Source organism: Ornithorhynchus anatinus, chromosome 13 (genome assembly GCF_004115215.2).
Source record: "Ornithorhynchus anatinus isolate Pmale09 chromosome 13, mOrnAna1.pri.v4, whole genome shotgun sequence".
NCBI classification, from domain to species: domain Eukaryota; kingdom Metazoa; phylum Chordata; class Mammalia; order Monotremata; family Ornithorhynchidae; genus Ornithorhynchus; species Ornithorhynchus anatinus.
In genome coordinates, this window is record NC_041740.1 from 25,163,649 (window position 1) to 25,185,526 (window position 21,878).

At 43.6% G+C, this 21,878-nt stretch overlaps 1 protein-coding gene across 1 annotated transcript in view; it reads left to right on the forward strand.

The window, feature by feature from the left end:
• Window positions 1-21,878, forward strand: part of RELN (reelin) — a 324,257-nt gene that overhangs the window by 166,819 nt on the left and 135,560 nt on the right. Inside the window, exon 11 of the mRNA XM_029077379.1 lies at window positions 10,474-10,619. Within this exon, the coding sequence (XP_028933212.1) occupies window positions 10,474-10,619 (146 nt within the window). The remainder of the gene's footprint in view (window positions 1-10,473; window positions 10,620-21,878) is intronic.

Genomic DNA, 21,878 nt, shown 5'->3' on the forward strand with positions numbered 1-21,878 from the left:
AACAGAGACAGTGTCCGACCTGATTAACAGTGCTTGACAAATACCATAATAATCATGATAACATTATCTTTCTTCCACTTACTACAACAGGTAAGCAAAAATCACCTTAGCTTAGTGCAGAAGGGGACGGTCCCCATATCTGTGATATCCTCTGGTCTGTGAAAATATGGGTTTGTCCTCTGTCAGAAAGCAGAGATCGGGTAGTCCACAGGACTTCCGGGATCTGTTCAGCCCCTTTCCCTTTCAGGTACAGGAACCGCAAATAGCGGAAGGCTTTCAATGAGTTGCCAGTGAGGGTGGTCTGCTTACTTTGTTTGGGCATTAGAGTTCCTGCAAAGCTTTTCTGAGAACAAGCAGCCTGCTTCCAACCCTCATCTAAATTTGAGGAGAAAGGTCTGAAAATCTGGAGCCTTTGAAAGCCAAGTTGGTCTTTATGAGGTAGTTTATAAAAATGCTGTTCAGTTCCATGTTGGAGCTATTGTTGTAACTGTGGCCAAATCATTATACACTTGTCTCATCATATTCCCCAAAATGGAAAAAAAAATAATTTTTATGATCCTCAGCATACAGCATTTCAAAAGCGAGTCTTTCAGGATGACAGGAAACAAGGGAAAGCAGATTTTTGGAAACAGGTTCTAACCAGAGCTGAAGCCATTGTTTGGAAAGGCAAAGGTGCTCTCTGGCCTGCTACGCACCTGGTCTAGGTTCTAGCCAAGTTTTCCGTTTTTTAACCAGCATTAAATAACCTAAAAGTTGGATATGTGGATAAAGAGGGACCTTCTGTCTTCCTCCTGGGAAAATCTTCCTGCTCCTCTTCTGCCTCTTCCTTGACACTTAGACACCCCTGCCTCAGAAGTCTCAGAGAAGCAGTGTGACACAGTGGAAAGAGCCAGGGCTTGGAGTCAGAGGACCTGGGTTCTAATTCCAGGTCTGCCTCATGCAGCTGGTGACCTTGACTCACTTCAAATCACTTCACTTCTCTGTGCTTCAGTTCCCTCGTCTGTAAAATGAGGATTAAGACCGGGAGCCCCATGGAAGTGGTCGGACTTCCAGGCTCTGATCCCACCAGCTCCAGATCGATCCGTCCCATATTGTAGAAGCGTCAAATCTCAGAACTCCGAAGTGCCAACATAATTCATTCCTAGCGAGACACAGTGTCTAATTTATGGCTCTGCTGACAATGCCGTTTTAATTAATTTTATTCATCCTAATTCTCTTTCCTCTGCTCCTCGTATCTCATCTGTTTGCATTGCCTAGATTTTAATTAAAAAAAAACCTCTCATCTCTAAGGAGCAATCTGAAGTGGCAAAAATAATCACTTAAAATATTACGGTCATTAAAAAATTGGCTGAGGTAGGTGCCGTGCATTTTCAATTTCCCTCCAAATGATGTTTGAACTCCCTTTAAAGTGTACTTTGTATTTGACTGGTAGACCACCAGGCAGACCAGCTCTCTGAGAGAAGCTTCCAGTTGGTTGGGCTGAATGACAACTCCTTAATGGAAGAAATTGATGACTCTTCGCTGATGGAGAGGTGAAGGCAGGCTGGGCTGATTTCTTTCCATCTGCCACCAGCTCTCTGCAAGCTGGCACGGCCCAAATGCCCATCTTCCTCATTCCAGAGAAAAGGGATTTAGCCAAAAAATAAATTGTGAGGGTACAGCTGTCTGAAAGAATCATCAGAGCCATTAGGCCCCAGGGAGAGACTATGAAGAGGTGCCTTAATGTTCGTCTTTGAAGGAAACCTAATTAAACAATGGTGGAGGTGACCACTGGGAATCACACGGTGCAGAGGTGAAGTCATTAACATTTACAGAGGAGAGGAGGGAGCAGCCTGGGGAAGATGGGCTCTTGGACAGAGGCCAAAACCCTGCAAGATGGAGGAATTTTAGCCCGATGTTTCCTGTTGATGCTTTTTCTGAATGGCCCCATCCGGCATTTGGCTACCCCGTGTTCCACAGAGGAAACCCATCCAACGGTCAAAGCAGAAAACCATTTTTGATTAACATGGGACGGCAGAATGCCACATTAATTTTAACTTCAGGGTCAAAATGGAAGCTTGACTTCGGGATGCACATGATTTGGGCAACAAAAAAATAAGGAATCCTGTGGGTGAAAAAACACAGGGGCTAGTTAACGTTTGGATCGGTGGTGACCAAGGGAGAGGAAAATTACTGAGAGGCAACTTGGGTGCTGAGTGCAGACTCCAGGCCTTCATCCAGCAATCATAATAATCACTGTATCTGTTGAGCGTTTATTATGTGCCGTGAGCTGTACTGAGTGCTGGGGTAGAGACAAGATAATCAAGTCCCATACCGAGGCTCGCGATCCAGTGCAAATATGCTCATGCACCTGATGGGTGGATAGATCTTGGCAGACAGTCAGAAGCCATTAGTCAAGTAGCCAAACGTGGTTGTGAAGCCCTTTCTGCATATGGGTAGTTCTCAGAGCCAAACTGTATCTGTGTTTCAGAGGTGTAGGCTCATAAGCCTTGTAAGTCTCTTCAGCTCATAGAGAAGCAGCTTGGCCTAGTGGATAGAGCACTGGCCTGGGAATCAGAAGCACCTGGGTTCTATTCCCGACTCTGCCGCTTGTCTGCTGTGTGACCTTGGGCAAGTCACTTCATTTCCTCTGTAAAATGGGGATGAAAAATGTGAGCCCCATGCGGGACATGGACTGTGTCCAACCTAACTCTCCTGTATTTACCCCAGTGCTTAGTACAGTGCCTGGCACATAATAAGCACTTAACACATACCAGTAAAGAAAAGTAAGTCCGACTTGTAATTGCACAGAAATGGGCTCCTGGTTGAAGACTCTTGACTCAAACAACTGGATTTGGAAGCTCTCCACAGCTGTTTCCCAAAGGCAGTCTCATCATTGGAACACAGCACTCCACTTTCTAGTATATGAGCTTGATTTCACACAATGGAAAGGCATCTGTATGAGAAGCGACATTAAACATCTTCCTGGATTATTAAGTTTTCTTTGAGAAGGATATTGGGGTTCTGCCAGAATGCAGATCAGAGTTTTCTATCCTAATTAAGGGTCATATCCATTCTGGAAATACATGGGTGGTTATATTAATTTGAACCTTATTGTGTGGCGTGGCTCATTCTAGTTCCCAGTAGTAATGGCTTTTAGGGGATATGATGGATTTTAAGAGACTGATTTAATCGAAAAGATTGCTATCCAATAGAAAAATGTTGAAGCATATATCTTTTATAGGTATCCCCTCATTTCTGCTTATGAAGTCTGTGGTGAATAATGATCAGATTTTGTAAATGTATTTTTAAAAGGGGAAAAAGCATGAAAAATATTAAAAAACGTAGGCCTTCAGTTCCTATCACCTTGGCTCATGAACTTTCAACTCCCTGACCGTCCCCAGTCTCAGCTCTCTATATTCTCTCTAGAGAAACAGTGTGGCCTAATGGAAAGAGCCCAGGCCTGGGAATCAGAGGCCCTGGGTTCTAAGCCCGGCTCTGCCACTTGCATGCTATGTGATCTTGGGCCAGTGACTTAACTGCTCTGAGACTCAGTCAGTCAGTTGTATTTATTGATTGCTTACTATGTGCAGAGGGCTCTGCTAAGCGCTCAGGAGAGTAAAGTATAACAATATGACAGATACATTCCCTACCCTCAGTGTCCCTGCCCATGACAAGCTTATAGTCTAGACTCAGTTCCCTCATCTGCAAAATGGGGATTCAGTTACTTGTTCTTCCTGCTACCTAGGATGTGAAGCCTGTGTGTGAACTGATTATCTTGTTCCTACCTCAGTGCTTGACCCATAGTAAGCTCTTACCTATTATTGTTTTTACTTACTATTATTATTATTACTGTTATTTTGAACCTAAAGAGTTTGAAATGCCCAGCGCCATCTCCCAAGTGATTTTTCCAGCGGTTGGCATGAGTCTTCTGGCTCCACACCAGAGCTAAGGGGAGAAAGATCAGGATGTGGGACATTTGAGGACTAGGCTGAAGACCTGGTCATCCGGCAGGATCAGCAGAGTTGGTACTCCCCGGCCCCTGGCCCCGCTTTCTGAACCGGTTGGATGTCCTACGAGGTTGTGTTGAGTCAGATGACCTTGTATCTACCCCAGTGCTTAGAACAGTGCTTGGCACATAGTAAGCGCTTAACAAATGCCATCATCATCATCATTATTATTATTATTAGCTTGAATTAAGGTCATCAGGTTGTCCCACGTGGAGCTCACAGTCTTAATCCCGATTGTTCAGATGAAGTAACCGAGGCTCAGATAAGTTAAGTGACTTGCCCAAAGTCACAGCTGATAAATGGCAGAGCTGGGATTAAAACCCACGACCTCTGACTCCCAAGCCCAGGCTCTAAGACACGCTGCTTCTCTCATGCTGTGAACCCAAGGGCCAGTAAGAATAAATTACTGGCCACTGATGAAAGTCCACACTTTTCCTATAGTGTAAAGTAACAGTGTACCCAAATCCTTAGCTAACAGCACTCCTTTTTCAATCTTCCAAAGCTTTAAATTGGGAAGAAAGTTAAGCTTAACAAGGCAGTACAGCCGTTGGATGGTAAATTAGCTTCTAGAAGGAGCATTAGACCATATTGTACATGGCTCAATCTAATAATACCCACGACTTTGTAAAATGAATAGGACATCTTCTAGGCTTTATGCACCAAGTTATTAGATAGTAAACGTTATCATTTATTCTATATAACTCTTCATTGGCCCTCTAGTTAAACTGAGTGTTTATTCAGACGGCTTTCTCCATGCTTGCTATAATAAACATTGTTTTAGACAGCTGAAAATATGCTAACACTTGGAGGATAATATGATAATGTCTACATAATGTATATTTTAATAGCTGACTTTTATCAAGTGTGCAATTACAAATGGTGTAGTCAGCTATAAGATGTGTTCCTGGGATTTGCAACCTGGATTCATTATTGAAGTCCCTTAAGAAGATTTACTCCTCCTGCCTCACTCCAGCAGATCATTCTCCCAATTTTTCAGTTTGTCCGGACGAGAGGCAGTGCTAATATTTCATAAAAACTGGCACATTTTGAAGCTACACTCGTATTTTTTTAATTACATCTCTTTGCTCTTTCTGGATAAGAAAAAATAATTTTGTATAAATTGGTATATAAATGGGTTAATACACGATCTATTGAAAATGAAATAGCAATATAAACACTAGCAATAGGGTGATTGACTAGTTATTTATACTTGAAAAGGACAATTTTATGTTCCAAGAATACCTAAAATTATGATAAAAGTAAATTAACTATCAATCGCTACATACAATAGAAAGTATCTCTCTTTTCTATAGTATTTGTTAAGCACTTACTGTGTACCAGGGACTGTTCTAAGTGCTGGTGTACAAACAAGCTAATCAGATTGGACACAGTCCATGTCCCACATGGGGCTCACAGTCTTAATCCCCATGAGGTATCTGAGGCACGGAGAAGTAAAATGACTTGTCCCAGGTCATACAGCAGACAAATGGCGGAGTTAGAATTAGAACCCCGGTCCTTCTGACTACCAGGCGCGGGGGTCTATCCACTAGGCCACCCTGCCTCTCCCTGAATCCCCACAAAGTGCTTTGATGATCTTGGTGGGAGAGGACTCCAAATCAATCAATCAGGTAATCAGTGGTTATTAATGGAGCACTTGCTATGCGCAGAGCACTCTACTAAGCACTTGAGAGAGTATAGTACAACATAGTAGGCTTGTTCCTGGCCCTCAAGGATCTTACAGTCTAGAAGACCACGTTTGGCTGGAAGGGTGAAGTTACAGGATGAGTAAGAGCAGGGGAGAGGTGAGAGAAGAGCAGAGGAAAGAGGAGACAGGAACCAGGAAACCTGGGACAAGAGTTTGAGTCTTGAGTCCTTGTCCTGAGTTTGGACCTGGGATCCTGGAGCCATAAGGGAGGGGAGAGTGAAGAAGGAGCACTGTGGACTAGTGGATAGAGCACAGGCTTGGAAGTCAGGAGGACCTGGGTTTTAATGCTGGCTCTGCCACTTGCCCACTCTGTGACTTGGGCAATCTCTTCACTTCTCTGTGCCTCCATTGCCTCATCTCTAAAATGACGATTAAAACTATGGGCCCCATGTTTAACCATGGACTGTGCCCAACCTGATTAACTTTTATGTACCCCAGTACTTAGTACAATGCTTGGCACATAGTATGGCCTTAACAAATTCTGTTTTAAAAAAAAGCCGCTGGGGTGAACAGGAACAAGGAAGCAGTGTGGGCTGGGAAGCTGGGAAGCAGCATGGCCTAGCACTTAAAGCACATGTCTGGAAGTCAGAGGACCGGGGTTCTAATCCCGGCTCCACTCTTTGCCTGCTGTGTGACCTTAGGCAAGTCACTTAACTTCTCTGTGCCTAAATTTCAACTGCGAAAGGGGGAAGCAATTCCTGTTCTCCTTCCTACTTAGACTGTGAGCCCATGTGGGACAGGGATTGTATCTGGTCTGATTAACCTGTATCTATCCCAGTGCTTAGAAAAGGCTTGGCAATAGCAAGTACTTAAAAAATACCATTAAAAAAACAAACAGATGAACAACAATAACAAAAAAACCAGAGTGCCGGTGGAGTCAGAAACAGGGAGATGAAGGTAAAAGCAGAGGTTAGAGTTGGGCAGGAGAGGGCACCTAGGCTCCAGTGAGCTTTTCCTACTTGTGTTTTTCTGTCCATATTAACCACGTGATCCAACTTCAACTGATGTTCTGTACAGGTGTCCTAAAGTAAAAATGCTTTAGAATTTCCCATCAGTCTTCAATTTAGGAACCTCACTTGTGACCTTTTATAGCTCAGAAGGGTTATATGGAAATTCTTTTCTTGTTAAGTGACTGGGCATATTTTGTCTGTGCCATTTCCTCCGATAATGATTTAGTGCGTCCTTTGGTACCTCCCTTACTCATTCAACTGTTAAGACACATTAATGGTCGAGTCCTTATTATTTCGAGGGTAAACATAGCCCACGGCAGAACAGGATCCCAGAATCTCTTGGTAATTGCTTTGACCTTTTTCTTGAACTCTATGTAGTCACAGAATTTTCCTAATTTTATAACAGAGTCTCTCTTTTCCTTACTAATAACATCTCTACTTTCAAAAGATGCGTAATACTGACTGTTGTATAACTAACAACTTTTCTCTTCTCCACTTTCAGTCACTATTGGATCAAAGACCTAACAGTCAGTAGACTAGAATAGAATGAGTTGAATCAATCAAGCAATGGTATTTATTGAGTGCTTACTATGTGCAGAGCCCTATACGAAGCACTTGGGAGAGGACAATATAACTCACATTCCCTGCCCATGACAAGCTTACATCCTGAGGATGAGCTTACATTTAGAAATGAGGAGCAGCGTGGATTAGTGGGAAGAGCACGGCCTTGGGAGTCAAAGGTCATGGGTTCTAATCCCAGCTCTGCCACTTGTCTGCTGTGTGACCATGGGCAAGTCACTTAACTTCTCTGGGCCTCAGCTATCTCATCTGTAAAATGGGGATTAAGACTGAGCCCCACATGGGACAACCTGATTAGCTTGTATCTACCCCAGCACTTAGAATAGTACTTGGCACATAGTAAACGCTTAACAAATACCATCATCATCATCATCATCAAATGATTTAAAATCCACTGGTTCTTCCTGCTCTTCTCCCACAAATGTAGACTGTAAGCCCCATGTAGGACAAGGATGGTGTCTGACCTGATTAACTTGCATCTACCTCAGTGTTTAAAATAGGACTTGTCATGTAGTAGGCACTTAATGAATACCAAAATGATAATAATGATGATAATAAGTAACCTGAACAAGCGCAACTCTCTCAATTGCTATTGAATTACTGGTACTTCGAGGATATTGAAGCCCTAGCTGCTGTATTAGTAATGTTGGCAAAAGTGTCAGTCAACTGAAACAGGCCACTTATGGCCACCTTCTCAAACAACTATTTATTATTATAATAATTATTATTATTATTATACTGGTTAAGTCCTTACTATGTGCCAAGTGCTGCTCTAAGCACTAGGGTAGATACGAGGTAATTAGGTTGGACACTATCTCTGTCCCACGAGGGGCTCATGTTCTTAATCCCCATTTTACAGATGAGGTAACTGAGGCATAGAGTAGTCATGACTTGCCCAAAGTCCCAGCACGCATGTGGTGGAACCAGAATTGGAACTGAGGTCCTTCTGACTCCCAGGCCTGTACTCTCTCCACTAAGCCACTCTGGTTCATCAGCTATTAAAGCAGGTTTTTAAGGAAGTTGAGCTTCTCCAAGTGAGATTGTTTTGAGAAACGGCATTAGCATTTTCAGGCCACAAAGGTAACAGGTCGGAGGTTCAGGTTCACCCCTCCCTATGTCCCGTCAAGCAATCAGTGTTATTTACTGAGTGAGGAGCACTGTACTAAGCACTTGGGTGAGTACAGTACAACAGAGTTGGTAGACATGTTCTCTGCCTACAAGGAGCTTCTAGTCTAGAGGGAAGATAGTCATTGAATGTCCTTAATGAGAGTGAAGCAATTAACCAAAGATGACCCTGGGAGGCATTATATGCAGGTGTCAAAAAAAAAAAGAGGCTTCAATGTGCCTAGGCTTAGAGAATCTAGAACTTGTGATATCAGGGCTTAATAACTAGCATTGCCGACTTCTGGGGGTAAGGGTTTGGCAGCGCATGGCTTGGGAAATAAGGTGCAAGTCCAGGATGTGGCTTGAAGGATTTAGCACAGTTTTCCCAAACCAGAAGAATCTAGATCATTTGGTTATAAACCCATGATTTTAATAAAAAAGCCCAAAGTTCATTCAAGAGCTAAATTCATTTCCAATTATATAATTTATTCATTGTCTCTTGGACCGAACCTCACAAATACTAAACTGTATATGGCTATTCCTTATCTGCAATAGTATTTACTAGCCGACTTTTCTAAATGGAAAAAAAAAGGCACTGATGATATGCACTCATCGATGAGCAAATTCTCACAGAGAAGTGATTCACAAATCCTAAACCAGGGTGTCAGATACCCTGGACAGACTTGGAGAGGAGAGGACTTGGATAGGAACGGCACACTTTCTTCAAGACTGGAGGCCAATTTTATGGGAGGGGGCAAGAGTGGATCTTGATTCAAAATAATTATGCTACTTCACATTACTGGTATGATAGTGTTTCTCACCTTTCTCCTGAACATGTTGGAGAAGCAGCATGGCCTAGTGGACAGAGTACAGGCCTGGGAGTCAAAAGGACATGGGTTCTAATCCCAGCTCCTCTATTTGTCTGCTGTGTGATCTTGAGCATGTCACTTCTCTTCTCTGTGCCTCAGTTACCTCATCTGTAAAACAGGGATTAAGACTGTGAGCCCCGTGTGGGTCAGGGACTGTGTCCAATCTGAATAGCTTGTATCTACCTCAGCGTTTATAACTGTGCCTGATACATAGGAAATGCTAACAGATCCCATTAAAAAAAAAAAAAGCAACAACAACAAAAAAACCCACCAGTGAACTTCTGAATCAGTTGCACTAAGTCTGAAGATGTGTGTAAGCAACCTGTCCCCCGACTTATTTTCCTTTTAGATTTCTCATTCTTTACCTTGCCCTGGAGGTGCCAAAGGGTGTGATTTTTCCAACCTGGGCACCATAGCACCAATGTAAATGGATCTCCTGCAATTGATAGCTGTCACCAGCAGCCCTGTCCCAAGAGCAGAGTGTAAGAAATATAGCTGCTTCGGTGACTGCCGTGACCTTTTTGTTATTCCATGCTTTGATTAGCCGCCCGTTCTCCTCAGCTCTCATTTACGAACCAGTTGGGGAAGGTTTGAATGGCAAGCCAATGGCGTGTGGAATACTGAAAAGGTCAGAGTGATTTAGCTCACAGCCGTAATTCCAAAGCCACAGGCCACAACCTCATTGTACCTCATTCCCATAAAGACGGGACCTGGAACAAGCAACTAAAAGCCAATGTACAAAGCCCTGCTTCACACTGAAGGCTATTGAGCATGGGCCTGGCCATCAAAAGGCTCTGGGTTCTAATCCCAGTTTCACCACTTGTCTGCTGCGTGACCTTGGGCAAGCCACTTAACTTCTCTGTGGTTCAGTTCCCTCATATGTAAAGTGGGGATTAAGATGTGAGCCCCACATGGGATGTGGACTGTATCCAATCTGATTAGCTCATCCCTACCCCAGTGCTTAGAACAACGTCTGGGACATAGTAAGTGCTTACTAAGCTCCATAAAAAATAGCCACATTCATATGTCCTCTGCTTCTCTCTGCAGGAGCAATAACTGAATTAACATTGAATGGGTTGGAAATAAAATGAATTGTTAAGAGAATCGCGCAACTTTAGGAGCAGATCAAGAAGTGGGGAGGATGAATGTACTTTGTTACCATTTGTGAGCTGATGATAAATGATTTCCCGGCATCGGTTGTACACACTTAAGAGAGCTGCCATTTGACAAAAGTGATCTAACATGGCACTTTGTACCCCCCCCCCTTCCCCTTATAGCATAGCTGCCAGTCCGATGGAGACGCCATTTATTTTCATGGAACTGAGGGCAGCGAGTTCAACTTTGCCACCACTCGTGATGTCGATCTTTCAACCGAGGATATCCAAGCTCAGTGGACAGAAGAGTTCGAGAGCCAGCCTATGGGGTGAGTGCTTGCCAGAGCTATTTGGGCAAGAGTCGTCTCCTCTATTCTGATTGCACGCTAGAAAAATCACAAAGGTTATTTGTTTTTGATGGTATTTGTTAAGCGCTTAGTATGGTTCAAACGCTGTTAATCGGGTTGGTCAGACACATTCCCTGTCCCACGTGGGGCTCACAGTCTAAGAATGTGCTTGATGTATTATTCAAGAGAAAATCATGCCAAAGAAATCTTTTCACTTGTGTACTAGTCAAATGGCTTCCCCTGATCATATGACATTATAAAAATTATCTACAGTACAATAGTTAAAGAGCAGATAGCTTTGGACTAAAACTTCTGTTAAAATTCTGCCTGAAGGTGATGTGGGAGATGGTTTCTTTGATCCTTGTCTCTATTCCTAGTGGTTATTTTTTAATGGTATTTGAAAAGCGCTTACTGTGTGCCAGGCACTGTAGCACAGTATCTCTGGGGTAGATATAAACTAATCAGGTTGGACATGGTCCATGTCCCACGTGGGGATCACAGTCTTAATCTCCATTTTACAGATGAGGTAACGGAGGCACAGTGTGGCCTAGTGGATCGAGGACAGGCCTGGAAGTCAGAAGGACCTGGGTTCTAATCCTGACTCCGTCAGTTGTCTGTGGTGTGATGTTGGACAAGTCACTTAAACTCGTCTGTGCCTCCGTTTCCTCATCTGAGGGCATATTTTAGCAATGTTGTGAAGGTTGAACCGGCAAGATTCAGTGACAGATTGAATATGTGGGTTGACTGAGAATGTGATAAGTCGAGGATAACGGTAAGGCTTGCATGATAGAGAGGATGGTGATGCTATCTTACAGTGATGGGCAATCCAGTTGAATTCCCACTGGCACACGGGTTTTCTGAAGCACAGCAGAGAATTAGAAAGGTGTTAAGAATGAGATCAACTCCATGTATTGCCACTCCAAATAGTGTCTTAAGGGAAACAACATATCTTTGTTCAAAGCCTGTGAGTCCCCACCTGACTCAGAGTGGCCCAGTGGCCATCTCCGGAGGAGAGAGGACAGAGGCACAGCAGAGATTTCTGCCATAAGAGCCCACTGGGTCTCTGAGAGGGGATCCCCTGTTACAAAGCAGCATGAAGCAGGTGGCCTGGTGAAAAGAGCCCGGGCCTGGGAATCTGAGGACTTGGTTTCTAATCCTGGCTCTGCCACTTGTCTGCTGAATGGCCTTGGGCCAGTAACTTAACTTCTCTGCACCTCAGTGACCACATCTGTAAAATGGGGATTAAGACTATGAACCCGCTATGAGACATGGCCTGTGTCCAACCTGATTGGCTTGTATCTAACCCCAGCACCTAGTTCAGTGCCTGGCACTTAGCAAACACTTAACAAATATTATTTTTTAAAAAAGAAAAGCTTTCCTCAAGGCCTCCTTTCTCCTGGCGTCTAATCCCAAGACCACCCCAAGCAGAAGGCAGTCCACTGATGGACTTTATGGCATTTTTGCTGCCCATTTGGCTATCTGGGAATTTGACGGGAGATTTAAGTATAGACCAAAGCAGAGGGAATCCCAACCAGCAGCTGATACAAATGGGAAGGAGGAAAAAGGGAGAGTACAGTCCAGGAGAGAGGCTTTGTGTATTAATAATGATAACTCATCATTGTACCTGAATACAAGTAAATGCCCTAATTCCCAAAAGCCCAAAGTACTTTCATATAAATGCCTTCCTCCATCCTCCCAGTGTCCCTAACACCCACAGGAGTGGTTATCATTATTTCCCTATTACAGATGTGGAGTCAGATTCACAGAAAGGTGAAGTGCCCTGAGTCTAAGCCTCCCAACTTCCTGAGTTTCCATTAACGTGATGGAGCTGGTTTCAGGCCTGACCTTTAGCACGTAGTCTCTTTCCATGCTGTTTTTCCATTTAGAGGTGGGGTGGCAGAGAGTTATTATTATTATTATTACTAATAATAATAATAATTGTTAAGCACTTACTTTGTGTCAGATTCTATACTAAGCACTGGGTTGAATACAGTCCCTGTCCCATGTGGGGCTCACAGTCTCAATCCCCGTTTTACAGATGAGGCAGCTGAGCCCAGAGAAGTTAAGCGACTCACCCAAGGCCACACAGCAGACAAGTGGCAGAGCTGGAGTTAGAACCCATGACCTTTTGACTCCCAGGCCCATGCTTTAGCCACTACGCCGTGCTGCTTTGATAATCAGGTTGGTCTCGGCCAATTCACACCAAAACCACTGTAAGGGTGGCAGTTCCCCTTGCTTCCATGTGGACTGATCAGGTGTTCTAGCAAAATGATGGAAATTCTTCTGCGGCTTGGTTTTCCAACTCTTTATTTGGGATTTGCCTCCATCCTTCTTACCTCCCTCCTTCCTTCCCCGGTTTATCATCATCACCTTCAGAACATGGCTGCCAACTATCTCATATTGTACTCTTCCGGAATGCCAGGCAACATCAAATCTGTTCAAACTTGCTTCAAAAATGGCTTCTCTTGCCCTTGTACAATTATTTGCAGTAAGAGCTAAGCAAATTGAAGATTCCAGTTAATGGATTGTCAGGGTCTATAAATCGATCAACGAATTCGCTGAACATGTACTGCGTGCGGAGGCCTGCCCACACGATCCCTGCCCACAAGGAGCTGTTAGTTTATAGGGGAAGACAGACATTAAAATAAAATACAGAGAGAGGAAATGGTATTATGTATGTGTAAGTGCTAGCTGTGGGTCTGTCAATCATCTCATCACTTGATGGTATTTGAGTCCTTACTGTGGACAGAGCACCGTACTAAACGCTAGTTAGTCCCTTTCATGTGGACCCAGGGATGTTATTTATCAATCAGTCAACCATCAATATTCATTAGCATTCTCTCATTTCTGGGGTCTTTTGCCAGTTCCAGAATTATAGAGTGAACCTAGGGCTCCCCTTCAACCTCCCTGAAACCCCAACCTTTTGTATTTTCTAACCGGAATATTTTTGCCTTTTGAAATGAGGGCACATTTGTAATTTCAGCATTGAATAACTTTAACAGATACACTGATAATTTATGTGATAGAGTGTTTCTGAACTCTGGCTTCAACCTACACAACACTTCATTTAATTAGCAGCTACCATTTCTGACACCATTGAGGCTGTCTCAGAGAGAAAAATGTTTTGAAAGAAAGCACATTAAGCCTTTGTACACATTATTCTCTTTTCTTCCTTCCCTCCTCTGCCTTCTCCATTACATTTTCACAATTTAGTTGAGGATCTGACCTCTTTCTTGTTTTACTTTAGGAAGATATTTTAGTTAAAGAATAAAGGGTTTCATTCATTGATTCACTTCAATAAGAGGAGCAGCATGGCTTAGTGGATAGAGCACGGGCCTGGAAGTCAGAAGAACCTGAGTTCTAGTCCCATCTCTGCCACTGCTGTGTGACCTTGGGCAAGTAACTTCACTTCCCTGGGCCTCAGTTACCTCATCTGTAAAATGGGGATTAAGACTGTGAACCTCATATGGCACAGGGATTTTGTCTAACCTGATTAGCAGCGTGACTTATTAGAAAGAGCACAAGCTTAGGAATCAGAGCTCATGGATTCTAATCCCGGCTCTACCACTTGTCAGTTGTGTGACTTTGGGTAAGTCTCTTATCCTCTCTGTGCCTCAGTTACCTCATCGGTAAAATGGGGATTAAGACTGTGAGCCCCACGTGGGATGACCTTGTTTCTACCCCAGCACTTAGAACAGTGCTTGACACACAGTAAGCACTAAACAAGTACCATTATTATCATTATCATTCAATATTATGTATTGAGTGCCTACTGTAGGCAGAACACTATACTAAATGATTGAGAGACTACAATAAAAATAAAAGCAGAGGACCTGCCCTTGAAGAGCTTACTATCACAGTATTTAGTGGTGTGGTGTTGGTAATTAAATGATGTAGTAGAAGTATGTTTTAAGATCATTTTACTACTAGAAATTTTAGTGCCCAATTTACAGAGGAGCAAGGCTAATGATGAGTGCTTTGACAAGGCTAGGCAGAGATTTCTTGTTTCAAATCAGTGATTTCACTTTTTTTAAATCACTAAAACATTCCTCTCCTCCTACTTTCACCTAGTTCCTAGTTCTTGCCTCCACTTTTCCCAAGGTCAGCTGATCAACCAGCCCCACCATGTGAGCTTCTCCTCTCTGAATAGTCATCCCCACCATGAGTTGCTCTCTCCACTCCACCAAGCCAGGTTCCACCTTCCCTTTTAATTCCTCCTCCAGGAACCCTGCCCATCTATTTATGGCTGCCATTCAAGCTACTGCAGCATCTCCAAATAACTCTGGAAATCTTGCAAACTGTTTGAGTTGTATAGTGCTTATACTCCTGGGATTTGAGTGTTTATCTCATTTTATGTTTGTTCCTACCCCTCTCAATAGGTAGTCAATTTCTTGAGGTCAGAAATTCTAGCTTATTTTTCTTTTGTGATTCCCCATTGGACTAATACAGAGATGAGTTATCCAGTCCAAACTCAATCAGCCGCACTGCGGATGTTGTTGACTGGTTTCATAGATGCAGCCCAGAGCAGTTGTGTCACTCTTTTTTTTAATGGTGTTTGTTAAACATTTATTATGTGTCAGGCACTGTACTAAGCTCTGGGGTAGATACAAACTAATCAGGTTGGATGCAGTCCATGCCCATGTGGGGCTCACAGTCTTAATCCCCATTTTACAGATTAGGTAACTTGAGGCCCAGAGAAGTGAAGTAACTTCCCCAGGGTCACATAGGAGACAAGTAGTGGAGCCGGAATTAGTACCTGGGATTCTTCTGACTCCCAGGCCCGTGCTCTATAATAACAGTAATAATGGTATTTATTAAGCACTTACTGTGTGCCAGGCACTGTACTAAGTGCTGGGGCACATGCAAGATAATCAAGTTGGACACAGTCCCTGTCCTACATAGGGCTCATGGGTCTTAATCCCCATTTTACAGATGAGGTACCTGAGGCCCATAGAAGTGAAGTGACTTGCCCAAGGTCACGCAGCAGACAACTGACAGAGCTGAGATTAGAACCCATGACCTTCTGACTCTCAGGCCCATGCTCTTACCCACTAGGCCATGCTGCTTCTCAGTCCAGTGCGATATCTACTAGAGAGCTGCTGCTTCTAGGCATCATTAGTTGGTCCTGATCCCTTCTCAGTAACAAAATATGGGAGTGGGCACAACCCCACCGAAGTCCTCATTTAGGTAAATATGATTCCCCCAGGAGAGTTTCTCAAGGCACTACAGCATCTCCGCCTCAGGTGTCGTGGGAGGAGAAAGCAACCTCAGCATGGCTTAGTGGAAACTTAGTGACGGTAAGGGGAATATAGGATGGAACCCAGGTCTTTCTGACTCTCAGGCCTGTGCTCCATTCACTAGGCCATGAGGATCCTATTCTGACAAGGTTTTTGGCTAGTCTACTTTCTACTTACATCTGTTCTTCACTTCCTTCTTTGTCTTCCCCATTCCCTGCGTGTTCTGAATGGTATTACCCCGCGGACAGACTGCAGAGTCAATTCCTCTGTGATCATCTCAAGCTAAAGGCTTTCAGGGCCTAGAGTCCGCATCATCACTGTTCATATGGAGCTTGGTAATGAATGAAGAACCATTACCAGTAAATGGAATTCCTCATTCCCTGTGCAGGAAAGTGCTTCGGGATAAATGCTCTTTGTAGCTGGCAGAAATGCAGGAAATGCTTGTTGACTGGCTGACAGACTGACCTATTTTATATTCGGCTGCTTCGTCAGGACTGAGAATGTTTCCCATGGATTATTTTCAGGTTTTAAAAGAGTGCAACAAGCTTGGATTAAAAAATTGGGCGATTGCATATCCTGAAATGCCCAAGGACCCCATTTCAGCTCTTTCGTTACCACACTTTTCAACCGGATGGTTTCATCCAAAATGGCAGATGCCTTCTACAGTCCGGATGTGTCACTTAGTTTCAGCCACATAACTTGGAGATGGGTGTGGTGGAGATTTTTCACCGACTGGGAAGCAGCATGACCTAGTTGAAAGAGCATGGTTCTGGGAGTCAGAGGACCTGAGTTCTAATCCCTGCTTCACTAGTTGTCTGCTGTGTGACCTTGGGCAAGGCATTTAATTTCTCTGTACCTCTGTTTCCTCATCTGTAAAATGGGGATTAAATTAAGACTGTGGGATCCATGTTGGGATCAAAAAGACTGGATCAGTCAGTCATCCTCCCAGACAGATCCATCCCTGATACTTACCTTATTTTAACGAGAGCCACCAGGATAATAATATCTGTGGTATTCATTAAGAGCTTTCTATGTGCCAAACACTGTACTAAGCGCTGGGGTAGATACAAGATCATCAGTTTCCCCCATGGGGCTTAAGGTCTAAATAGGAGGGAGAACAGGAGTTGAATCCCATTTTGCAGATGAGGGGACTGAGGTCTGAAGAAGTGAATTGACTTGCCCAAGGTCACACAGCAGGTAAATGATGGAGCTGGGATTAGAACCCAGGTCCTCTGACTCCCAGGCCCTTGCTCTTTCCTCTAGACCCTTCTGCTTCCTCCAAACCCTTTCCTCTCTCTGAATTTCCCATCCCACACCACCATCCTCCCTAGCAAGCCCACAACCTCGGCACTATCCTTGACTGATCTCCTTCTACCTTCATATACATTCAGTCACTAAATCTGTACTGTTTCCATAACACTTCCAGAATTTACATCTTCCTCTCCATCACTTGTAATTTCCTGACTTGACTACTACCATCAGCCTCCTCTCTAACTTCTCTGCTTCTAGCTTCTCCCCTCTCCAGCCCACATTTTTCTGAAACATTTTTCTGCGCACATCTCCCCACTCCTCACTTACTTCTGATGGTTTCCCATCCAGTTCTGCATCAAACAGAAACTCTCATCTTCTGATTCAGGGCACTCAATCAGCTCTCTGTTAGTTATCCTCCCTCCTCTCCCACTAAAACTCAGTCTGCACACTTTGTTCCTCTAATACCAACCTATTCCCTGTCTCTAACTCTCATCTCACCTGCCATCAACCCTGGTTCACACTCTCTCCCCTCCTTGAAATGCCCTCCTCTCACAAATTCGACAGACCAGCAATTTCCCCATTTTGAAAGGCCTACTAAAATTTTATCTCCTTCAGGAAGTCTTCGCTGACTAGAATCCCATCCCTCCCACCCAAAAGTGGAAGTAAAGTGCTTAGCAGAAGGACTGAAGTGGTATTTTTTATGGGTTTTTTTTGTTGTTTTAGGGGTAGGTGCCAGGCACTGTACTAATCATAATAATTGTGGTATTTGTTAACCATTTTATGTGCTAGACACTGTTCTAAATGCTGGGGTAGATACAAGATAATCAGGTTGGACCTAGTCCCTGTCCCACATAGGGCTCATAGTCTTAATCCCCATTTTACAGATGAGGGAACTGAGGCACATCTAAGTTAATTTATAACTTAGTTAACTTAACTAAGTTAAGTGACTTGCCCAAGGTCACACAGTAGACAAGTGGCAGAGCTGGGATTAGAACCCAGGTCCTTCTGACTCACAGGACCTTGTTCTATCCACTAGGCCACATTGCTTCTCTACTAAGTGCTGGGGAAGATACAAGCCAGTCAGGTTGGATCTGATCCATTTCCCACACGGGCTAACAGTATTAAATCCCTCACTCACCTCGTTTCTCTCCATCTGCAACCCAGCCCGCACACTTAGCTCCTCGAGTGTTAACCTTCTCACTGTGCCTCAATCTCGCCTGTCCCGTCACTGACCCCTAGCCCACAACCTACCTCTGGCCTGGAATGCCCTCCCTCCTCAAATCTGACAGACAATCACTGTCCCCCTCTTCAAAGCCTTATTGAAGGTTCATCTCCTCCAAGAGGCTTTCCCACACTAAGCCCCGCTTTTTCTCATCTCCCACTCCCTTCTGCATCTCCCTTGCTCCCTTTGATCTTCCTCTCTCCCAGCCCCATAGCACTTATGTACATATCTGTCATTTTATTTTATTTATTTGTATTGATGTCCGTCTCTCCCCTCCTCCCCTCAAACCGTAAGCTTGTTGTGGGCAGGGAATGTGACTGTTTATTGTTGTAACTTACACTCCCAAGTGCTTAGTACAGTGCTCTGCACACAGTAAGTGCTCAATAAATTCAAATGAATGAATGAATTAAATCCCCAAATGGCGGCATCGAGATTAGAGCCCAGGTCCTTCTGACTGCCCAGCCTGTGCTCTATCCAACAAGGCCATGTTGATTCTCTTAGGTAGTGTGAGTCAGCTGACACACTCTTAGAAGGAAAATGACTTGTGGTGATTAGGTCCAAAATGGGTTTGGGGGGGCCTTGAGGCTATCCTTTTCCTGGTGGGGTTCGTGGAATTAAATGGCACAAGCCTTTTCCACTGGAGAAGCACACCAGAGCACATCATTCATTCATTCAATCATATTTATTGAGTGCTTACTGTGTGCAGAGCTCTGTACATCGGGTCACCAAGAGTCCATTACAAAATACTGGAGATCTTCCATGAGCTTTTGATGGGCTCTAAAAGAAAGAGCCATTGTATCAATGCTAGGACCTATTAGGATTGGTATGGCAGAATTCTTCAGTCTCACATTTGGAAAGCATTATTTAAATAGATTTAAATCAGATTTAATCTTAATGTGTCATGCAAGAGGAACTTTCCCAGCATGGAGCTCATGTTTCTTCTCTAGTAGAGTTAAAGATGGATTCAGTGGATGCGCTATTCCTAAACACTGGTCAGAAACAATCAATCAATCAGTGGTATTTATTGAGCATGAGATAGTTGGTACAACAGAGTTGGTAGACATGATCCCTGCCCATAAGAAGCCTATAGTCTGCAGGGGAAGTGCATTCCTCTGGTCTGGCTCATTTATCTACGTCTTGGCTTGAAAAATCAATATACAATTATTTAAACTATTAAAATGTGAGGTGAAGTGGGGAGAAACGATTCCACCTTGAACATAATCAAAATATATGTCTGTAAATGAATGTAATTTGTTGGCATATTATGCAATTAACATGTCCTCTGTAAAATATATGGTGCTATTTACCCCTAGGAACTGCAGAGTTGATGCTTAATAACTCCACTGATTGCTTAGATATTAAAGGTTATGAATCCCTTAATGCTTCTTCCTAGCAGTGGGAACATTTTAGCATTCTTCTGTTATAAGGAGTAGGGGAGAAGCAGGAATCTCATTAGAAGCAAAATTCTAATAGGTGGCTGATGTGTTTTCTGAAAGCAGTTGATCAGTACCAGCTTACAAAACTGCAATACTAATTAAACTCAAAGTGTCGGAAGAATCCAATTCAGGGACAGACCCAAGACTAACCTTCACACTAACTAGCAGCCGTCCAACCTCGAAACAGTGAAACAGAAGAGAGGGCATTTTTTAAAATGGTATTTCTTATGCACTAACTATGTGCCAGGCACTGTATTAAGCACTGAGGTAGATAAAAGGTAATCAGGTTGGACACAGTCCTTGTCTCATATAGGACTCCCAATTTTAATCCCCATTTTACAGATGAGATAACAGGCACAGAGAAATCAAGTGACATGCCCAAGGTCATGCAGCAGACAAGTGGCCGAGCTGGAATTAGAACTCAGGTCCTACTGACTCCCAGGTCCCCACTCTTTCCAGTAGGCCACACTGCTTCATTAGAAAAGTTTGGGATAGGAAGCAGAGTGACAGATGTCTTCTCTAATGATAATGATAATAATAATTATTGTAGCACTGGGGTAGATACAAGCTAATCAGGTCAGAGATGGTCTCTGTCCCACATGGGGCTCACAGTCTTAATTCCCATTTTATAGATGAGGCATCTGAGGCCCAGAGAAGTGCAGTGACTTACCCAAGGTCACACAACAGACAAGTGGCAGAACCAGGATTAGAACCCAGGTCCTGCTGACTCCCAGGCCCGTGCTCTTTCCACAAGGCCATGCTGCTTCTCTATTGTCTTTCCCAGTTCTTATTACAGAGTTCTGCACCTAGTAAATGTTGAATAAATTCTACTGCTGCTATTACCACCAAGTCAAATATGGACGATAACTGATATTTAGAAGTCAAAATTAATCAGCAAGACTTATGGGACAGGGAGATTAGTGGGCAGTTAAGAAAGTTAGGGGGAGGCGAGAGTTTAGGAAGAAAGATGTCTTAAGCTTAGGCCACATTTGGTAGATGGTTTCTGCATTGCTAGCTGGAAATGTTCCAGAGGCAAGAAGAGAGACAACATTGTAGAGCAGGTGAGAGGTCAGGGGCAAATATGTAGTTTTAGAAGTTAACTCCATGGAAGGGGGAACTGAAACCAGGTGAGTGACCAACCTCACCTAGAGAACTAATGTGGAACAAAAAGATTAGAAGTCCAAGGAAAGAAGCAGCATAGCAGAGTAGACTAAGCATGGTCCTGGGAACCAGAGAACCCGGGCTCTAATCCCAGCTCCACCACTTGTCTGCTATGTGCCTTTGGGATAGTTATCTAGCTTCTCCTTGCCTTGGTTTCCCTAACTACAAAATGAGGATTCAATCCCTGTTCTCCCTCCTACTTAGGAAGTGAACCCCATGTGGGATAGGGACTGTATCCAGTCTGATTAGCTTAATTCTATTCCAGTGCTTGGAATAGTGCTTGACATGTAACTAGTGCTTAGCAAATACCACAAAAAAAGATCCTTGCAGAACACCCATGGCTAAATGGAAAAATAATAATAATGATATTAATAATTATGGTATGTGTTAAGCACTTACTATGTGCCAAACACTATTCTAAGCACTGGGGTAGATACAAGGTAATCAGGTTGTCCCACGAGGGAATCACGGTCTTAATCCCCATTTTAAAGATGATGTAACTGAAACCCAGTGAATTGAAGTGACTTGCCCAAGGTCACACATCAGAAAAGTGACGGAGCCAGGATTAGAACCCATGACCTTCTGACTCCCAAACCTGTGCTGTTGACATTAGGCCACGTTAAAGATGACAGTAGAAAGGGAAGCCCACAGAGGAGAGTGAGAAAGAGCAGTTGGAGGGAGAGGAGGAGCACTATCAAAGTCCTGCCCCCAGGCAGATTTTTGGGGACCAAGGATGGCATTCAAAGTTCTTAGCCCCAAATTCATAAAACTTGGCCTACCCAGCAGCCAACGGGGGGGGGGGGTTGTGGTGCTCCTGGATTTCAAATATCTTGTCTCCTAAGGAAAGGGATATTGCTAATTAATTTTCATCACTCATAAGTGAGAGCTGATGGAGTTAAAATGGGGGCTTCAGTCAGCTTTTAAACCAAAACTG